At 35.6% G+C, this 16,134-nt stretch overlaps 1 protein-coding gene and 1 long non-coding RNA gene across 2 annotated transcripts in view; one reads left to right on the forward strand and one right to left on the reverse strand.

Moving 5' to 3' along the window:
* Positions 1-7,564: 7,564 nt before the first annotated feature.
* LOC132519806 (uncharacterized) overlaps positions 7,565-16,134 on the reverse strand; it is a 111,725-nt gene continuing 103,155 nt past the window's right edge. Inside the window, exon 3 of the long non-coding RNA XR_009540301.1 lies at positions 7,565-8,165. This is a non-coding gene — a long non-coding RNA (uncharacterized LOC132519806). The remainder of the gene's footprint in view (positions 8,166-16,134) is intronic.
* TMPRSS11D (transmembrane serine protease 11D) overlaps positions 14,729-16,134 on the forward strand; it is a 72,092-nt gene continuing 70,686 nt past the window's right edge. Inside the window, exon 1 of the mRNA XM_060148079.1 lies at positions 14,729-14,843. Coding sequence (XP_060004062.1) covers positions 14,836-14,843 — 8 coding nt within the window. The 5' untranslated portion in view covers positions 14,729-14,835. The remainder of the gene's footprint in view (positions 14,844-16,134) is intronic.

The following is a 16,134-nucleotide window of genomic DNA, read 5'->3' on the forward strand; positions in this document are numbered from 1 at the left end:
GCATAGAGGGAACCTACCTCAACATGATAAAGGCCATATACGACAAACCCACAGCAAACATCATTCTCAATGTTGAAAAACTGAAAGCATTTCCACTAAGATCAGGAACAAGACAAGGATGTCCACTCTCAACACTATTATTCAACACTTTTGGAAGTCCTAGCCACAGCAATCAAAAAAGAAAAAGAAATAAAAGGAATACAAATAGGAAAAGAAGAAGTAAAACTGTCTGCAGATGACATGATACTATACATAGAGAATCCTAAAGATGCTACCAGAAAACTACTAGAGCTAAGCAATGAATTTGGTAAAGTAGCAGGATACAAAATTAATGCACAGAAATCTCTTGCATTCCTATACACTAATGATGAAAAATCTGAAAGTGAAATTAAGAAAACACTCCCATTTACCACTGCAACAAAAAGAATAAAATATCTAGGAATAAACCTACCTAAGGAGACAAAAGACCTGTAGCAGAAAATTATGACACTCATGAAAGGAATTAAAGATGATACAAATAGAAGGAGCAATATACCATGTTCTTGGATTGGAAGAATCAACATTGTGAAAATGACTCTACTACCCAAAGCAATCTACAGATTCAATGCAACCCCTATCTAATTACCAATGGCATATTTCACAGAACTAGAACAAAAAATTTCACAATTTGTATGGAAACACAAAAGATCCTGAATAGCCAAAGCAATTTGAGAAAGAAAAACGGAGCTGAAGGAATTAGGCTCCCTGACTTCAGACTATACTACAAAGCTACAGTAATCAAGACAGTATGGTACTGGCACAAAAATAGATATACAGATCAATGGAACAGGATAGAAAGCCCAGAGATAAACCCATGCACATATGGACACCTTCTCTTTGATAAAGGAGGCAAGAATATACAGTGGAGAAAAGACAACCTCTTCAATAAGTGCTGCTGCGAAAACTGGACAGCTACATGTAAAAGAATGAAATTAGAACACTCCCTAACACCATACACAAAAATAAACTCAAAATGGATTAAAGACCTAAATGTAAGACCAGACACTATAAAACTCTTAGAGGAAAACATAGGCAGAACACTCTGACATAAATCACAGCAAGATCCTTTTTGACCCACCTCCTAGAGAAATGGAAAGAAAAACAAAAATAAACAAATGGGACCTAATGAAACTTAAAAGCTTTTGCACAGCAAAGGAAACCATAAAAAAGACCAAAAGACAACCCTCAGAATGGGAGAAAATATTTGCAAATGAAGCAACTGACAAAGGTTAATCTCCAAAATTTACCAGCAGCTCATGCAGCTCAATATCAAAAAAACAAACAACCCAATCCAAAAATGGGCAGAAGATCTAAATAGACATTTCTAGAAAGAAGATATACATATTGCCAACAAACACATGAAAGAATGCTCAACATCATTAATCATGAGAGAAGTGCATATCAAAACTACAATGCGATATCATCTCACACCAGTCAGAATGGCCATCATCAAAAAATGTACAAACGATAAATGCTGGAGAGGGTGTGGAGAAAAGGGAACCCTCTTGCGCTGTTGGTGGGAATGTAAATTGATACAGCCACTATGGAGAACAGTATGGAGGTTCCTTAAAAAACTAAAAATCGCACTACCATACAACCCAGCAATCCCACTACTGGGCATATACCCTGAGAAAACCATAATTCAAAAAGAGTTATGTACCACAATGTTCATTGCAGCTCTATTTACAATAGCCAGGACGTGGAAGCAACCTAAGTGTCCATCAACAGATGAATGGATAAACAAGAAGTGGCACATATATACAATGGAATATTACTCAGCCATAAAAAGAAATGAAATTGAGTTATCTGTAGTGAGGTGGAAGGACCTAGAGTCTGTCATACAGATTGAAGTAAGTCAGAAAGAGAAAAATAAATACCATATGCTAACACATATATATAAAATTTAACAAACAAAAAATGGTCATGAAGATCCTAGGCACAAGACGGGAATAAAGATGCAGACCTACTAGAGAATGGACTTGAGGATATGGGGAGGGGGAAGGGTAAGCTGGGACAAAGTGAGAGGGTGGCATGGACATATATACAGCACCAAATGTAAAATAGCTAATGGGAAGCAGCCGCATAGCACAGGGAGATCAGCTCGGTGCTTTGTGACCACCTAGAGGGGTTGGATACAGTGGGTGGGAGGGAGGGAGATGCAAGAGGGAAGAGATATGGGTATATATGTATATGTATAACTCATTCACTTTGTTATAAAGCAGAAACTAACACACCATTATAAAGCAATTATACTCCAATAAAGATGTTAAAAAATAAAATAGAATAAATACATCTATTATGGATGCATGTTAAAAAAAAAAGTCTATGTAACTAAAGATCTAGTAGGACATGTCATGTATATTGCAAGTAAAACCAAAAATGTATATGCAATTTTCAAATACCAACCCCAAATCGAAGATCAAAAGGGCAAACACTCCAAATTACACGTGTTTGGTCTGTAGTCTAGATAAGCTACATATGCAACCCTATGTAGCTTATCTAGAAAAGATAGACCCAGGGGTTTATTAATTCAAATATGTTAATAATTCCTCAGGGGTAGACTGGTACATTTCTTAGTGTCTTATCAAGATTTTTATTAACCAAGATAATGTCAGCAGTGTAAAATTCACGGAAAAGTTTTCAGCATGTTCTATACTTGGGAACAGTTAAGAGAGCATAGGAAATAACAGTTTCTTGAAAACATTGAGTCCTGACGCTTTTAGGAAAAAAAAGTGTATATAATCTTTTCTATTTCTTCCACACTTAGTTATTTTTCTGTTCAAGTTTCCTAGTTCTTGATTCAATTTCAATAATTTTAATTTTTTCAGAAATTTATTTTCTTGAGACTAAATATTTTTGGTATAGTTTCACATATTCTTATCTATTCTTCATCAGCTGTTACCTTATTATTCTCAGTTTTTAAATTGCTGCATTATATATTTGTGCGTTTTTATCAATATAGATAACCCTCTTTATCCTGGTTACTGTTATTGCTTTGGACCTCTATCCTTACTATCTCCGTATACTTGCTTGCTATCTTTGTTCCTTCTCTTTAACTTTTTGTTTTAGTTGTATATCTGACAATGTACAGGCTTTTGAAAACTGGATTTTCTTTTTAAAACCATCAAAGAGTCTTTGCCTTTTACTCCATCTGTTGAAACTACTCATGTATATTAGCATAAGTTTTATGTTTGGTATAACTCTGTCACCTTTCTTTCTACCATTTATTATGTTTCTTATGGCTAATTTCTTCATTATCTTTATTTTATTCCCCAAACACACACCCATCCCCAGAGCAATAAAGACCTCAGTAAATACTTCTAGATACTTCCCTCCCTTGGTGGGAGATTTTCTACATCTTATTCATAATAGTCTAATCATTCTGTTTTAGACAAATATGCTTTGTTCCTTTAAAGCATCTAAAAACAAAAATGAAAAAAATGTTTTTATACTAATACTTTATGTAATTTTACCTCCCAAAACACCCCTACTGGTCCCAGCTCTCTAGTGAAATCCCCCCTATTGTGACTTAACTTTGGTAATAGGCTTGGCAGCCAGGAGAGAAAATGCATGCAGCTCCTGGAGAGGACAGCTATTGCCTTGTGAGGAAGAGGCTTCTGCAGTATCCCTGCATAATCCTAGCTCAACAGAGAGAGAGCACCCACTTCTGCAAACTCAGAAGGCTCAAACAAAAAAAGTTTGCAGAGTCAAAAACTTCAGGTTATCTAGCCCAATAGCCACATCCCATGTGTCAGGTCCCAAGTTTTACCAACTAGCATTCTGACTTTGGATCACCAGATCTATGTTAAGCATCCAACCATCACTGTAGTTCAACCACTCTATCCAGTCCTGTGTTTGGTATTCAGCTTTTCCTGCTCACCCACTGCATGAGATGAGAGCTTTTAAATAATCTACCAAAGAGAATCTCTGGATCTCAAACTCAGCTTTCAATTATGTTAACTGCCCTCCACTTTTCATTATCCACCTCTTGCACATAATTGCAAACTAGCAGCAACCATGCAATTCCACTGTCCTTATGTTTATCACCTCTAACCCTAAAATGTATGAACTGGCATTGACTTGTGCACTCACCTCTACTACCAGTGCCAGTGGTGAAAGTTTTAACAATCACACCACTGCCTGAGCTAGAAGCTGTCAGCATGCCACCTACCACCAAGTTCTCATTACCAGCACCAGCTGAGTGATGATTGATCCAGTCCCCAAATCTCATCTTAACATTAGTTTTCTTGGAGCTCTTTCAGTACTACCTACTACAGATTAGGCTTTCTGGGTACCAGACACTTAAATAAAGTAAATGTGCAAAGGTTTATTGAGAAGTAACACCTGTTAAAGGAAAAGAGAGGAAGCAGGATCTGGCGGGGAAAGCTATCAGACGCCAATCTGACAAAAGTCTCTTCCAGACCAACTGGGAACTATGGAGTAAATAATGTGTTAGAGAAATCCACACTGGGTGGAAATGACTAAACCTTTATACCACTACCTTGCTCAGTCATTGGCTGAGGACTACCCAGGGAAGAAAATGCCCTGAGCTTGAAAACTGAGGCAAACCTTGACAAAGCTAACAGCTAGAGTCTGTCAGGTTGTATTAAGCATATATTTTTACTCTGATACTTTTGATATCTGAGGCCTTGCTGACCCTGGAGGGAATGCCTCTTCCAGGGCCAGCTAATTCCCAGAGACGGCAAATGACTCCACTGTGAGCATGTCCTCCATATGCAAACCAACCAACCCAGAGCTTATAACCCAACCATCTCCTTTTTTTGAGCTCTTATACTCTGGGCCATCATTCCTCTGCCAGGGAATAGTGTACGCAGTATTACAGTGTACCCACACCAGGGCCAGGTACCGGACAACAGGGGACAGCCCCTATGCCACAGAGCCCACTGAAATTATTTCAACTAGCCAAGCATCAGCCTGCTTACCCTGAATCATCTGTCCTTCTGATGTAAATCACAATAAAGGCTCTTGCACATAGTTCTTTCTTTTTCCCTCTGCCTCCTGACTCTGCTTCCCCATGTGACCCTGCATGGTGTGACATGTCCCCTTCTTGGGAACAGTAAATAACAAACTATCTTTTCAATCAATGGCAATCATCTCCTGATCTGCTAGCCTCACCTTATCTAAATAAAAATGAAATCTATGTTTTAAAATATAGGTACTCATACTCTTTGCAGTTGAGCAGTTTGTCTTGAAGAATGATCTGAAGGCTACCTCCATGTGTCCTACAGGAGTGATTTTTTTAAAGTGGATCAATCATAGCTGTAATACTTCAGAAAGCAGTGAATTTTTATTCACTATTTCATTCACTACTTTTTTAATTAACCACATACAAGTTAGGGATGACTGGCTCTGAAAACATAGCAGTCCTTTCCCCCATGGGCCCTATGGTCTACTGTAGAATAATTTCAAAAGATGTGCTGAACACTGTAATGAGTATGAGAGGAGAAGCAAACAGATGTGGGATCACAATGAAGAGGAACCAACCTCTCCTAAGTGTGAAGAAGCCCTCATGGATGGAAAAGCATATAAGCATTCCTGAAAGACTATTCAGATTTGGACACTAAAAAGAAATTTGTTGAAAGAGGTATGAAACAATAGGGAAAGCTGAGGGACCAGAGCTGGAGGAGACAGAGAGGGCAGTATATTCAAGTAACTAAAGGAAATTCAGTGTATAGTGTAGAGTTCTAGAAGCAGGGTGGGAAAGGAGGGTGAAAAGGTAGGCAAAGTCTAGATGCTGCAGGGCTCTGCCACCCATGTTAAGGAGAGTGAACTCTCTTAAATGCAAGGGAAGCTACTGAAGAATTTTTAAGAGGGTAGTGACATAACTCAATGTGTAAAGATCACTCTTGTATGAAAAAAAGACTAGAGTGGAAAAAAAAAATATGGGCAGAAAAGCTAATCAGAAGACTGTGGCAGTAATCCAGCTAAAAGATCAGAGTGGCCTGGAGTCATATAGTGGCAGTGGGTATAAGGACAAGGGGAAAATGGGTTCAATAAATATTTATGCACATAAGACATTAAGAAAAGAGATGGAGTCAAGGATGACACCCAGATTTCTGGTGTGAGAAACTGGGTGAATGGAAGGTGACTTATAGAGATAGGAAATACTGGAGAAGCATATTAGGAAGAGGAAGCATAAAGATGTGCATGTAAAGAACAAGTAAAAAGATTAGCCTCCCAAGGGAGGACAAAAACATCTTCCACTATAATAAGAAGGATATAGGCAGATGCATAAAATTTACAGATACAATAACAAGTAGTTGAGGGAGTGTCCATCTGAAGGTGGTTCTATCTTCACCTGTTGATAGAAAAAGTTCTATCTTTTTCTCCAACAGTAGAACTGTAAGTCATCTGTTGAAAGCAAATGCAGAGAGTAAGGGATAGAAAATAAACATTTGGGGAAGAATAGATAAGATATGAAATGGTTTTTGTAAATACTAAACACCGACCATGGAAACCTAGCTATATTTCTGGGCAGTAGTGAAGAGCCAGATAAGACCAGCAGTTATAAATTGATAATGGGATCAATCTTAAACTAGATACTTACAACGGTTATGTATATTCATACTCTTCTTATTATCGACCAAATAAAAGATCACTTAAAGCCTTTTGTGGATATATTGGGTAATTTTAATTTGAGTTTACCAGCCGGAACTTTCAATTGATCAGATGACTTATGTTGTATATTAATATGTACTTTATTTATTTGCCCTGATTGCCTCTCTGAATGTGGAGGGAAAAGAGCAAGAGTCAAACTTTCATATGTATATAGGAAGACAGAAATTACCCTTTATAAAGGAGAAAATGACTCTATGCAGCTCAAGGGAGACTGAAGTGGAGAACTTAGGAGAGGGGTAAAGGATACATGCTTCCTCCTCTAACAAGATAAAAAGGTATCTATAACCAAGATGCTTCTTTGACCTCTTAGTATTAGAAACTGGCTTAAAAAAATTTACATGTGGAAAGCACAAGAAAATAGTTGGCTCTCAACATAAAAGCCATCACAGATTGTAATAAGCTTCTTTGGATTTCTTAAACCATGTTTGAAGGAATGCTGTAGGAATAAGATTACTTTGGAGAAGCATGGTCACATATGTGAATCTAGGGAGGGGGTATTTTAGAAACACCCAGGGCCATTTTCAAACTGTATGTGCTTTCCACCTCTCAGCAATTGTGACTTCTACACATGTATACACACACTGCCTTGAGAATCAGTGTTGAAGGAGTGACCACATTACAAATTGTTGCATTGCCAGGTGCTTTACATTTGTTAGTTCATTTGATTGGATTTGACTGAATTTTCATTTTTCCATGAGAATGGTATTTTAACTTCATTTGTATGTATAAGAAAACTGAGGCATACACAGATAAACAATTTTGTTGGACCCCACTGGGTAGTGAATATTGGGTGGGCCAAAAAGTGCTTTTGGTTTTTTAAGTAAAAATAAAAGACACATTTTTCATTTTCACCAAGAACTTTATTGAACAACATATTCACCCTTTAGTTCCACTACCTTCTGCCATTTTTCAGGCAACTTCATAATTCCATCTTCCCAAAACTTTTTATCTTTCTGAGTAAATAACGGTTCCAGGTGCCTTTTACAGTCTTCCAGGGAATTGAAATTTTTTCCATTAAGAGAATTTTGTAAAGGCCAAAATAAATGGAAATCCGAAGGTGCAATGTCTGGTGAATACAGAAGATGAATCAGAACTTCCCACCCAAGCTGTAACAGTTTTTGCCTGGTCATCAAAGAAACATGCGGTCTTGCATTATCCTGATGGAAGATTATACATATTCTGTTGACTAATTCTAGATGCTTTTCGTTGGGTGCTGCTTTCAGTTGGTCTCAGTGGGAGCAGTACTTGTTGGAATTAATCGTTTGGTTTCCTGCAAGGAGCTCATAATACAGGACTCCCTTCCAATCCCACCATATATACAACATCACCTTCTTTGGATGAAGACAGCATTTGGTGTGGTTGGTGGTGGTTCATTTCGCTTGCCCCACAATCTCTTCCATTCCACGTTGTTGTACATTATCCACTTTTCATCACCCATCACAATTTGTTTTAAAAACAGAATGTTTTCATTACGTTTCAGTAGAGAACTGCACATGGAAATAAGGTCAAGAAGGTTTTTTTCACTTAACTTATGTGGAACACAAACATCAAAGCAATTCACATAACCAAGCTGGTGCAAATGATTTTCAATGCTTGATCTGGATATTTTGAGTATGTAGGCTATCTCCCTCATGCTATAACATTGATTGTTCTGAATTAATATTTTGATTTGATTGCTATCAACTTCAACTGGTCTACCTGACCGTGGAGCACTGTCCAGCAAGAAATCTCCAGCATGAAACTTTGCAAACCACTTTTGACACATTTGATCAGTCACAGCACCTTCTCCATACACTGTACAAATATTTTTTTGCATTTCAGCTGCATTTTTACCTTTCTTGAAATAATATAGCATAATATGCCAAGAATGTTGCTTTTTTCCCATCTTCAATATTAAAATGGCTACACAAAAATTCAGCAATTTTGATGTCTTTTTTTAAATGCACACTGATATGACAACTGTCACATACTACTTAACAAAATTGTTTCGAATGACATTAAACACAACTAAGTGCTACTAGAGCCATCTTATGGAAAAAAACAAACGTTTTGGCGCACCGAATAGAAGAACCAAGATTTGATTCCAGGTGTATTCTAACTCCAAAGAATGTACTGTTTCTACTACATGCCTTCTGAATAGATAAAAGCCTTTGAAACATAGTAGGACATACTTATTCCCTTACCTCCCACTGCCTACAAGTCATAATCCACAAAATATACAAACAGCTCATGCACCTCAAAATCAAAAAAACCAAACACCCCAATCAAAAAAGTTGGCAGAAGACCTAAACAGACATCTCTCCAAAGAAGACATACAGATGGCCAACAAACACATAAAAAGATGCTCAAAGATTCTACCAAAACAGACAAAGATAGCAAAAAAAGAAGAAAATTACAGGCCAATATCACTGATGAACATAGAGGCAAAAATCCTCAAGAAAATGCTAGCAAACAGAATCCAACAGCACATTAAAAGGATCATACTCCATGATCAAGTGGGATTTATCCTAGGGATACAAGGATTCTTCAATATACACAAATCAAACAATGTGATACACCACATAAAGAAACTGAAGAATAAAAACTATATGATCATCTTAATAGATGCAGAAAAAGCTTTTGACAAAATTCAACACCCATTTATGATAAACACTCTCCAGAAAGTGGGCATAGAGGGAACCTACCTCAACATGATAAAGGCCATATACGACAAACCCACAGCAAACATCATTCTCAATGTTGAAAAACTGAAAGCATTTCCACTAAGATCAGGAACAAGACAAGGATGTCCACTCTCAACACTATTGTTCAACAGTTTTGGAAGTCCTAGCCACAGCAATCAGAGAAGAAAAATAAATAAAAGGAATCCAAATTGGAAAACAAGAAGTAAAACTATCACTGTTTGCAGATGACATGATACTATATATAGAAAACCCTAAAGATGCCACCAGAAAACTACTAGTGCTAATCAATGAATTCGGTAAAGTTCCAGGATACAAAATTAATACACAGAAATCTCTTACATTCCTATACACTAACAATGAAAGATCAGAAAGAGAAATTAAAGAAACAATCCCACTTGCCATTGCAACAAAAAGAATAAAATACCAGGGATTAACCTACCTAAGGAAGCAAAAGACCTGTATGCAGAAAACTGTAAGATACTGACAAAAGAAATCAAAGACGATACCCACAGATGGAGAAATATAACATGTTCTTGGATTGGAAGAATCAATTTTGTGAAAATGACTATACTACCCAAAGCAATCTACAGATTCAATGCAATCCCTATCAAACTACCAAAGGCCTTTTTCACAGAACTAGAACTAAAAATTTTACAATTTGTATGGAAACACAAAAGACCCTGAATAGCCAAACTAATCTTGAGAAAGAAAAATGGAGCTGGAGGGATCAGGCTCCCTGACCTCAGACTATACTACAAAGCTACAGTAATCAAGACAATATGGTACTGGCACAGAAACAGAAATACAGATCAATGGAACAGGATAGAAAGCCCAGAAATAAGCCCACGCACCTCTGGTTACCTAATCTATGACAAAGGAGGCAAGAATATACAATGGAGAAAAGACGGTCTCTTCAATAAGTGGTGCTGGGAAAACTGGACAGCTACATGTAAAAGAATGAAATTAGGACACTCCTTAACACCATACACAAAAATAAACTCAAAATGGATTAAAGACCTAAATGTTAAGGCTGGACACGATTAAGCTCTTAAAGGAAAACATAGGCAGAACATTCTTTGACATATATCACAGCAAGATCTTTTTTGACCCACCTCCTACAGTAATGAAAACAAAAATAAACAAGTGGAACCTAATGAAACTTAAAAGCTTTTGGACAGCACAGGAAACCATAAACAAGACCAAAAGACAAAACTCAGAATGGGAGAAAATATTTGCAAATCATGCAACTGACAAGTGATTAATCTCTAAAATATACAAACAGCTCATGAAGCTCAATATCAAAAAACCAAACAACCCAATCCCGAAATGGGCAGAAGACCTAAATAGACATTTCTCCAAAGAAGACGTACAGATTGCCAACAAACACATGAAAGAATGCTCAACATCACTAACCATTAGAGAAATGCAAATCACAACTACAATGAGGTATCACCTCACACCGGTCAGAATGGACATCATCAAAAAATGTACAAACAATAAATCCTGGAGAGGGTGTGGAGAAAAGGGAACCCTCTTTCACTGTTGGTGGGAATGTAAATTGATACAACCACTATGGAGAACAGTATGGAGCTTCCTTATAAAACTAAAAATAGAATTACCATATGACCCAGCAATCCCACTCCTGGGCATATGCCCTGGGAAAACCATAATGCAAAAGGACACTTGCAATGTTCATTGCAGCACTATTTACAATAGCCAGGACGTGGAAGCAACCTAAATGTCCATCAACAGAAGAATGGATAAAGAAGATGTGGTACATATATGCAATAGAATACGATTCAGCCATAAAAAGGAATGAACCTGTGCCATTTGCAGAGACATGGATGGAACTAGAGACTGTCATACAGAGTGTACTAAGTCAGAAAAAGAAAAACAAATATCATATAATATTGCTTACATGTGGAATCTAGAAAAATGATAAACTTATTTGCGAAACAGAAATAGAGACACAGATATAGAGAACAAAGGTATGGATACCAGGCGGGGAAAGAAGGATGGGATGAATTGGGAGACTGGGATTGACATATATACGGTTCTATGTATAAAATAGATAACTAATGAGAACCTACTGTATAGCACAGGGAACTCTACTCAATGCTCTGTGGTGACCTAAATGGGGAGGAAATCCAAAAAGAGGGGATATATGTATAGCTGATTCACTTTTCTGCACTGCAGAAACTAACACAACATTGTAAAGCAACTATACACCAATAAAAATTAATTTAAAAAAAAAGAACCTGCACATAGTAAGAAACAAAATAAAATAGACTCTTGGCCAGACTTAGAAAATCCAATTACTACCCCACTTTTAAATTTACACTTATACTAAATGTAAATATTTCTATTTAAACAACATTTACAACTTTCAAATGGTGGGCACATCATTAACTTTCTTTTTCTATCTATATAATAACTCTGTGAAGGAGGTCATGACAAATTCATTACCAGCCATAGCCATACGAAAGTGCTGCCCTGGACATGATGACTAAACAATCTCCAAATTCAAAGAAAACACTCTGGCCCACGCCTTCTTACATCATCTGCCTTTTGGTTGTTTTCTTCTGCTCATATTGTTGTGACGGGTTCCACTGAATGACTCATACTTCTTTTAAAGCTAGGTCTATTTTCAGACATTTGTGTATTTGGAGATACTGTCTTTACCATGATCTCCCCACTCAGCCTAGGCAGGCAAAAGAACCAATCTTGATAGTGTTTACACTACATGATTTATCCTCCATCAAAACAAATGATCTCTTCTATTGATATTTCCCTGAAGCTTGTTCCTGTCAGTCTTAGGTCACATTGTCTTGGTTTTGTGAATATACAGCTGGAGGAATAAAATCAAGCCTATGGCAGGGAAGAAGAGGATTCTGATATTTTTTTGTACAATGTCATTCTACATTCCTTATTCTTGCAATGGCTTCCCTATAGAATAGAAAAGGTCAAGGCCTATCCTGCCACTCCCTGAGGATCTGAAAATTAAGAGTCAACATCTTTTGAATAAGTCCTTGTTAAGAGCAATTCCTTTGCCTCACAAACCATAATTTTTTTGTTTTTTATTAATTTTTATTGGAATATAGTTGCTTTACAATGTTGTGTTAGTTTCTGCTGTGCAGAAAAGTGAATCAGCTATACATATATACATATATCCCCTCTTTTTTGGATTTCCTCCCCATCTAGGTCACCACAGAGCATTGAGTAGATTCCCTGTGCTATACAGCAGGTTCTCATTAGTTACCTATTTTATACATAGTAGTGTATATATGTCAATCCCAATCTCCCAATTCATCCTACCCGCCTCCCTTTCCCCTTTGGTAACCATAAGTTTGTTCTCTACATCTGTGACTCTATTTCTGCTTTCACAAACCATAATTTCATGCCCCACCTCTCTTCTTGTGCTGAGCTCATCATAGGAAAGCAGGAAGTTGCTTTCAGACTGAATGCAGTTTACCCCATGCCTCTCCCCTGACTCATTCCCAAGTTCTGTTGTGAACAGTGTTGCAAAACCAGGATCTGCATTAATTCATTCAGTTACTGGGCATTCAATTAATGTGTGCTAAGTATCTTCTCATTAAAAAGGACTTTGCTGATTGCTCCAGGAAATACAAAGATGGAGAAAAAAGAGCACACATAGTTGGGGGAAAGTACTGTCAACAAAACCCAGAAGACAACATACTCCACATCTTAAAAAAATTATTAAAATAAAAGCAAATTTTTAAAGGTCATTAAAATATTTAAATGATTTGCCCCAGTATGCTATTTTTTCTTTTTCATTTATTTCAAGGAAAAATTCAGCAGCAGGGTTAAAAAAAAAGACTACATTCGTGAAGGTGGTCAAAATACTTCACATTAGGAGATGGTTTCAGTATTTTATGATGAATCTGTTCAGTGTGATATGATTCACCTTTTAAAATGCAGCTGTTAAAATTCTTAATAATTGATGAATCTAGGTACTATATTTGCAAGTTTGAAATTATATCAAAATAAAGTTATACTTTTTATGCAGCCATTAGACAGATGCACAGCTACCAGAAATAATATATACAGCTACTAGAAATAAAAATTAGTAACACAAGAATATGCTTATGAAATAACATTGAGCATAATAAAAAGCACAATACAAAGCTATATACTATGATATAACTTGTGAAAAAGAGCTGTACATGTGAAAAGTACTTAAAGGTTAACATATAAAATAAAAATGGTTTGTTTAGGTAACTTTGTTCAAATGTTTTTAATATATTGTTTTATTCTTTTTACTAATAAAAAAAAGGTCAGAATATCAGTCATGAGACATAGGATCTGATGAAAATATATAGGGGAGATGAGCAGGGAGGAGCCCATGCATTCCTGTTCCTGTTGTATGGTATGCACATTATATAAAAAATGCATAAGTAATTGAACACTTCTGGAATTGAAGTCTTGGAGTGAATCCATTAGACATTAGCTATCAGTGATTTACAAGATAAAGTCATAGAATTTTAGAGATAAAAATGTCCTCTAAAACCACGTAATTCAGCTTCTCATTTTTCTCAGTAAATAAATGAGACTCATATAGTGATAAGTGATTTTTTTGCTTAGGCTTTGCAACTAGTTGTTGAAAAAGTTGAGACCAAAATTCAAATTTCCTAATTCTGTTACACATTCCAATTATTTAGCATTCATTATTTCTCCCAAAGTAAACTCAGCATAACCTTCCAAATTTATCTCCTGTCCTTCCCAACACAATAAACAGGAATGTCCTTTCTCACTTCCATGCTATTCTACATGGAATATTCGTACTACACTCTGCTGTGCACTCATCCACTAGCAGTATTGAGTTAGAATATTTTTTTAAAAAGGCATAGAGAAAAAGATAAAGTGAATTTTAGTTCCAACTGTTCTGCTTGCTTATCCCACAACTTTGTATATGTAATCAATTACTTCTCTGAATCTCTGTTTCAAGTGCTATGAGAAAAACAGAATTTTATCACAAAGAAGGGAGAATTCAAAGGTAGTACTACCAATTAATATCTGGAAAGTATTTTCTGATCGTCTTTGGCTTGTGTGGCAAAGAATAAGTTGTATGACAACATGATAATACGGGCGAGTGTCACATCCTTTTTAAATGAAAAACTATGACACTACAGCCTGTGGACTAGTTTCAAGCTTTCACAAAATACCTATCACCTTTTATCATATGTAATCACAATTTACCAGTATAAATAAAATTTTTACCGATTTGTAAAATTTCCTGTCTATTTCTGATTCCATTCCACAAGTCACATAATTGGTTCAAGTTGATTCCTTCAGACTTGTTTAACAAGTTAGGTTTTAATTGTGTGGGATTTCCTCCTTTGTCTTCAGTTCTTTCATAGATCACATATAACACACAAGCGTCATTCATCTGAGTGGAAATCTCAGAGCAGTTGGACAGGCAGAAAAAAGGACCTCTTTATTACTCAGGATTAAAATGTATAGGTAAGTCCTATTTTTGCTGCTGTAGTTCTGAAATTTTGACTATATCATAAAGCATTTGAAAAATGTACAGAAGCTTAAGAAATTTTGGCTGTGCCTAGCAATCTTCTAGTTATTTTTCTCAAAAGTTCATTGAAACTCTTAGATATTGTTTAGATAATATGCTTGATATTGTTTAAATAAGGTGCTTGACTGCTTGACTGAATTTTTAACAAAATGAATAAACCTAAAAAGATGGCTTAGCGTTATGAAAACATGTTTGAATAAGGAAGTGTTTTTGTTTTCTCATATTTAACTTTTCAAAAAACTGATGTGTGGCTTTTAAAATGTAATCAGTAAAAAATACCTCTGTTGTTTAAAGTTTTTTAAGGATTCTCTATTTTTACTCCTGTCGCAATATTATTACTAGCTATTAAATATGCAGTGAATCCTGAAGTCCTCTTTAAGAAAGCAAAGACTATATTTGTCTACCTATTATATACTATGATATCATTAATTTCAAGTTCTTGTTGATACTTAAGAAAAAATAGTATTTGCCTAGTTTTCTTTTCAATTAATAGCTATTTATGATCATACACTTTCACATAAAAAAAGCAACAAAATTGTAGCACAATCTAGAGTTAGATGGTACAATCTCAAAATTACATAATTTGATGTGTTTGTGTCTGCATCTATGAGTATATTGTTCATTTTGTTTTCCCATGAACAAAGAAAAGTATGATATTGGTAAGTCATTTTAAAAGAGGAATAAATAAAATATGGACAATCTATTGGCCATGTTAAGTGTAGTTGTGTTTATTTTAAATCTCCTGAACTTTAGAAAACTCAATCAAAATTCAAATGATTTCAATAAAATATGTACAATTATGTGCATTTGAATATATATAAAAGAATAAAAAATGGATAGCAATCTAATTTTCCAAAAATAAATGATAATTAACAAGTAATAATATAAGAAAATAATAAAAATAAATTATTTCATATTCATAGAAGGGATAGGTTTAATAACACATTAAAATAGGTTAAAATCTATGAAATAATTTATGTTATGTATTCTCATTTTATGTGAAAATAAATCACAAAATTGTATTCACTCATTGATTAACACTTTGTAAAACTATACATGTGAAAATGTCTATGAGAAATATAAAACACTAATTGTGTTTGTTGTATTAGAGTGGTGAGCTTATGAATTATATTTTTTCCTAAACCTCCCATAACAATCTGGTATTGTTTCGGTAAACACAATAGAGTTTGAAATGTATTTTGCTGAAACGTTTTTAATTTTGCAAAG

Source organism: Lagenorhynchus albirostris, chromosome 4 (assembly GCF_949774975.1).
Source record: "Lagenorhynchus albirostris chromosome 4, mLagAlb1.1, whole genome shotgun sequence".
Taxonomy (NCBI): Eukaryota; Metazoa; Chordata; class Mammalia; order Artiodactyla; family Delphinidae; genus Lagenorhynchus; species Lagenorhynchus albirostris.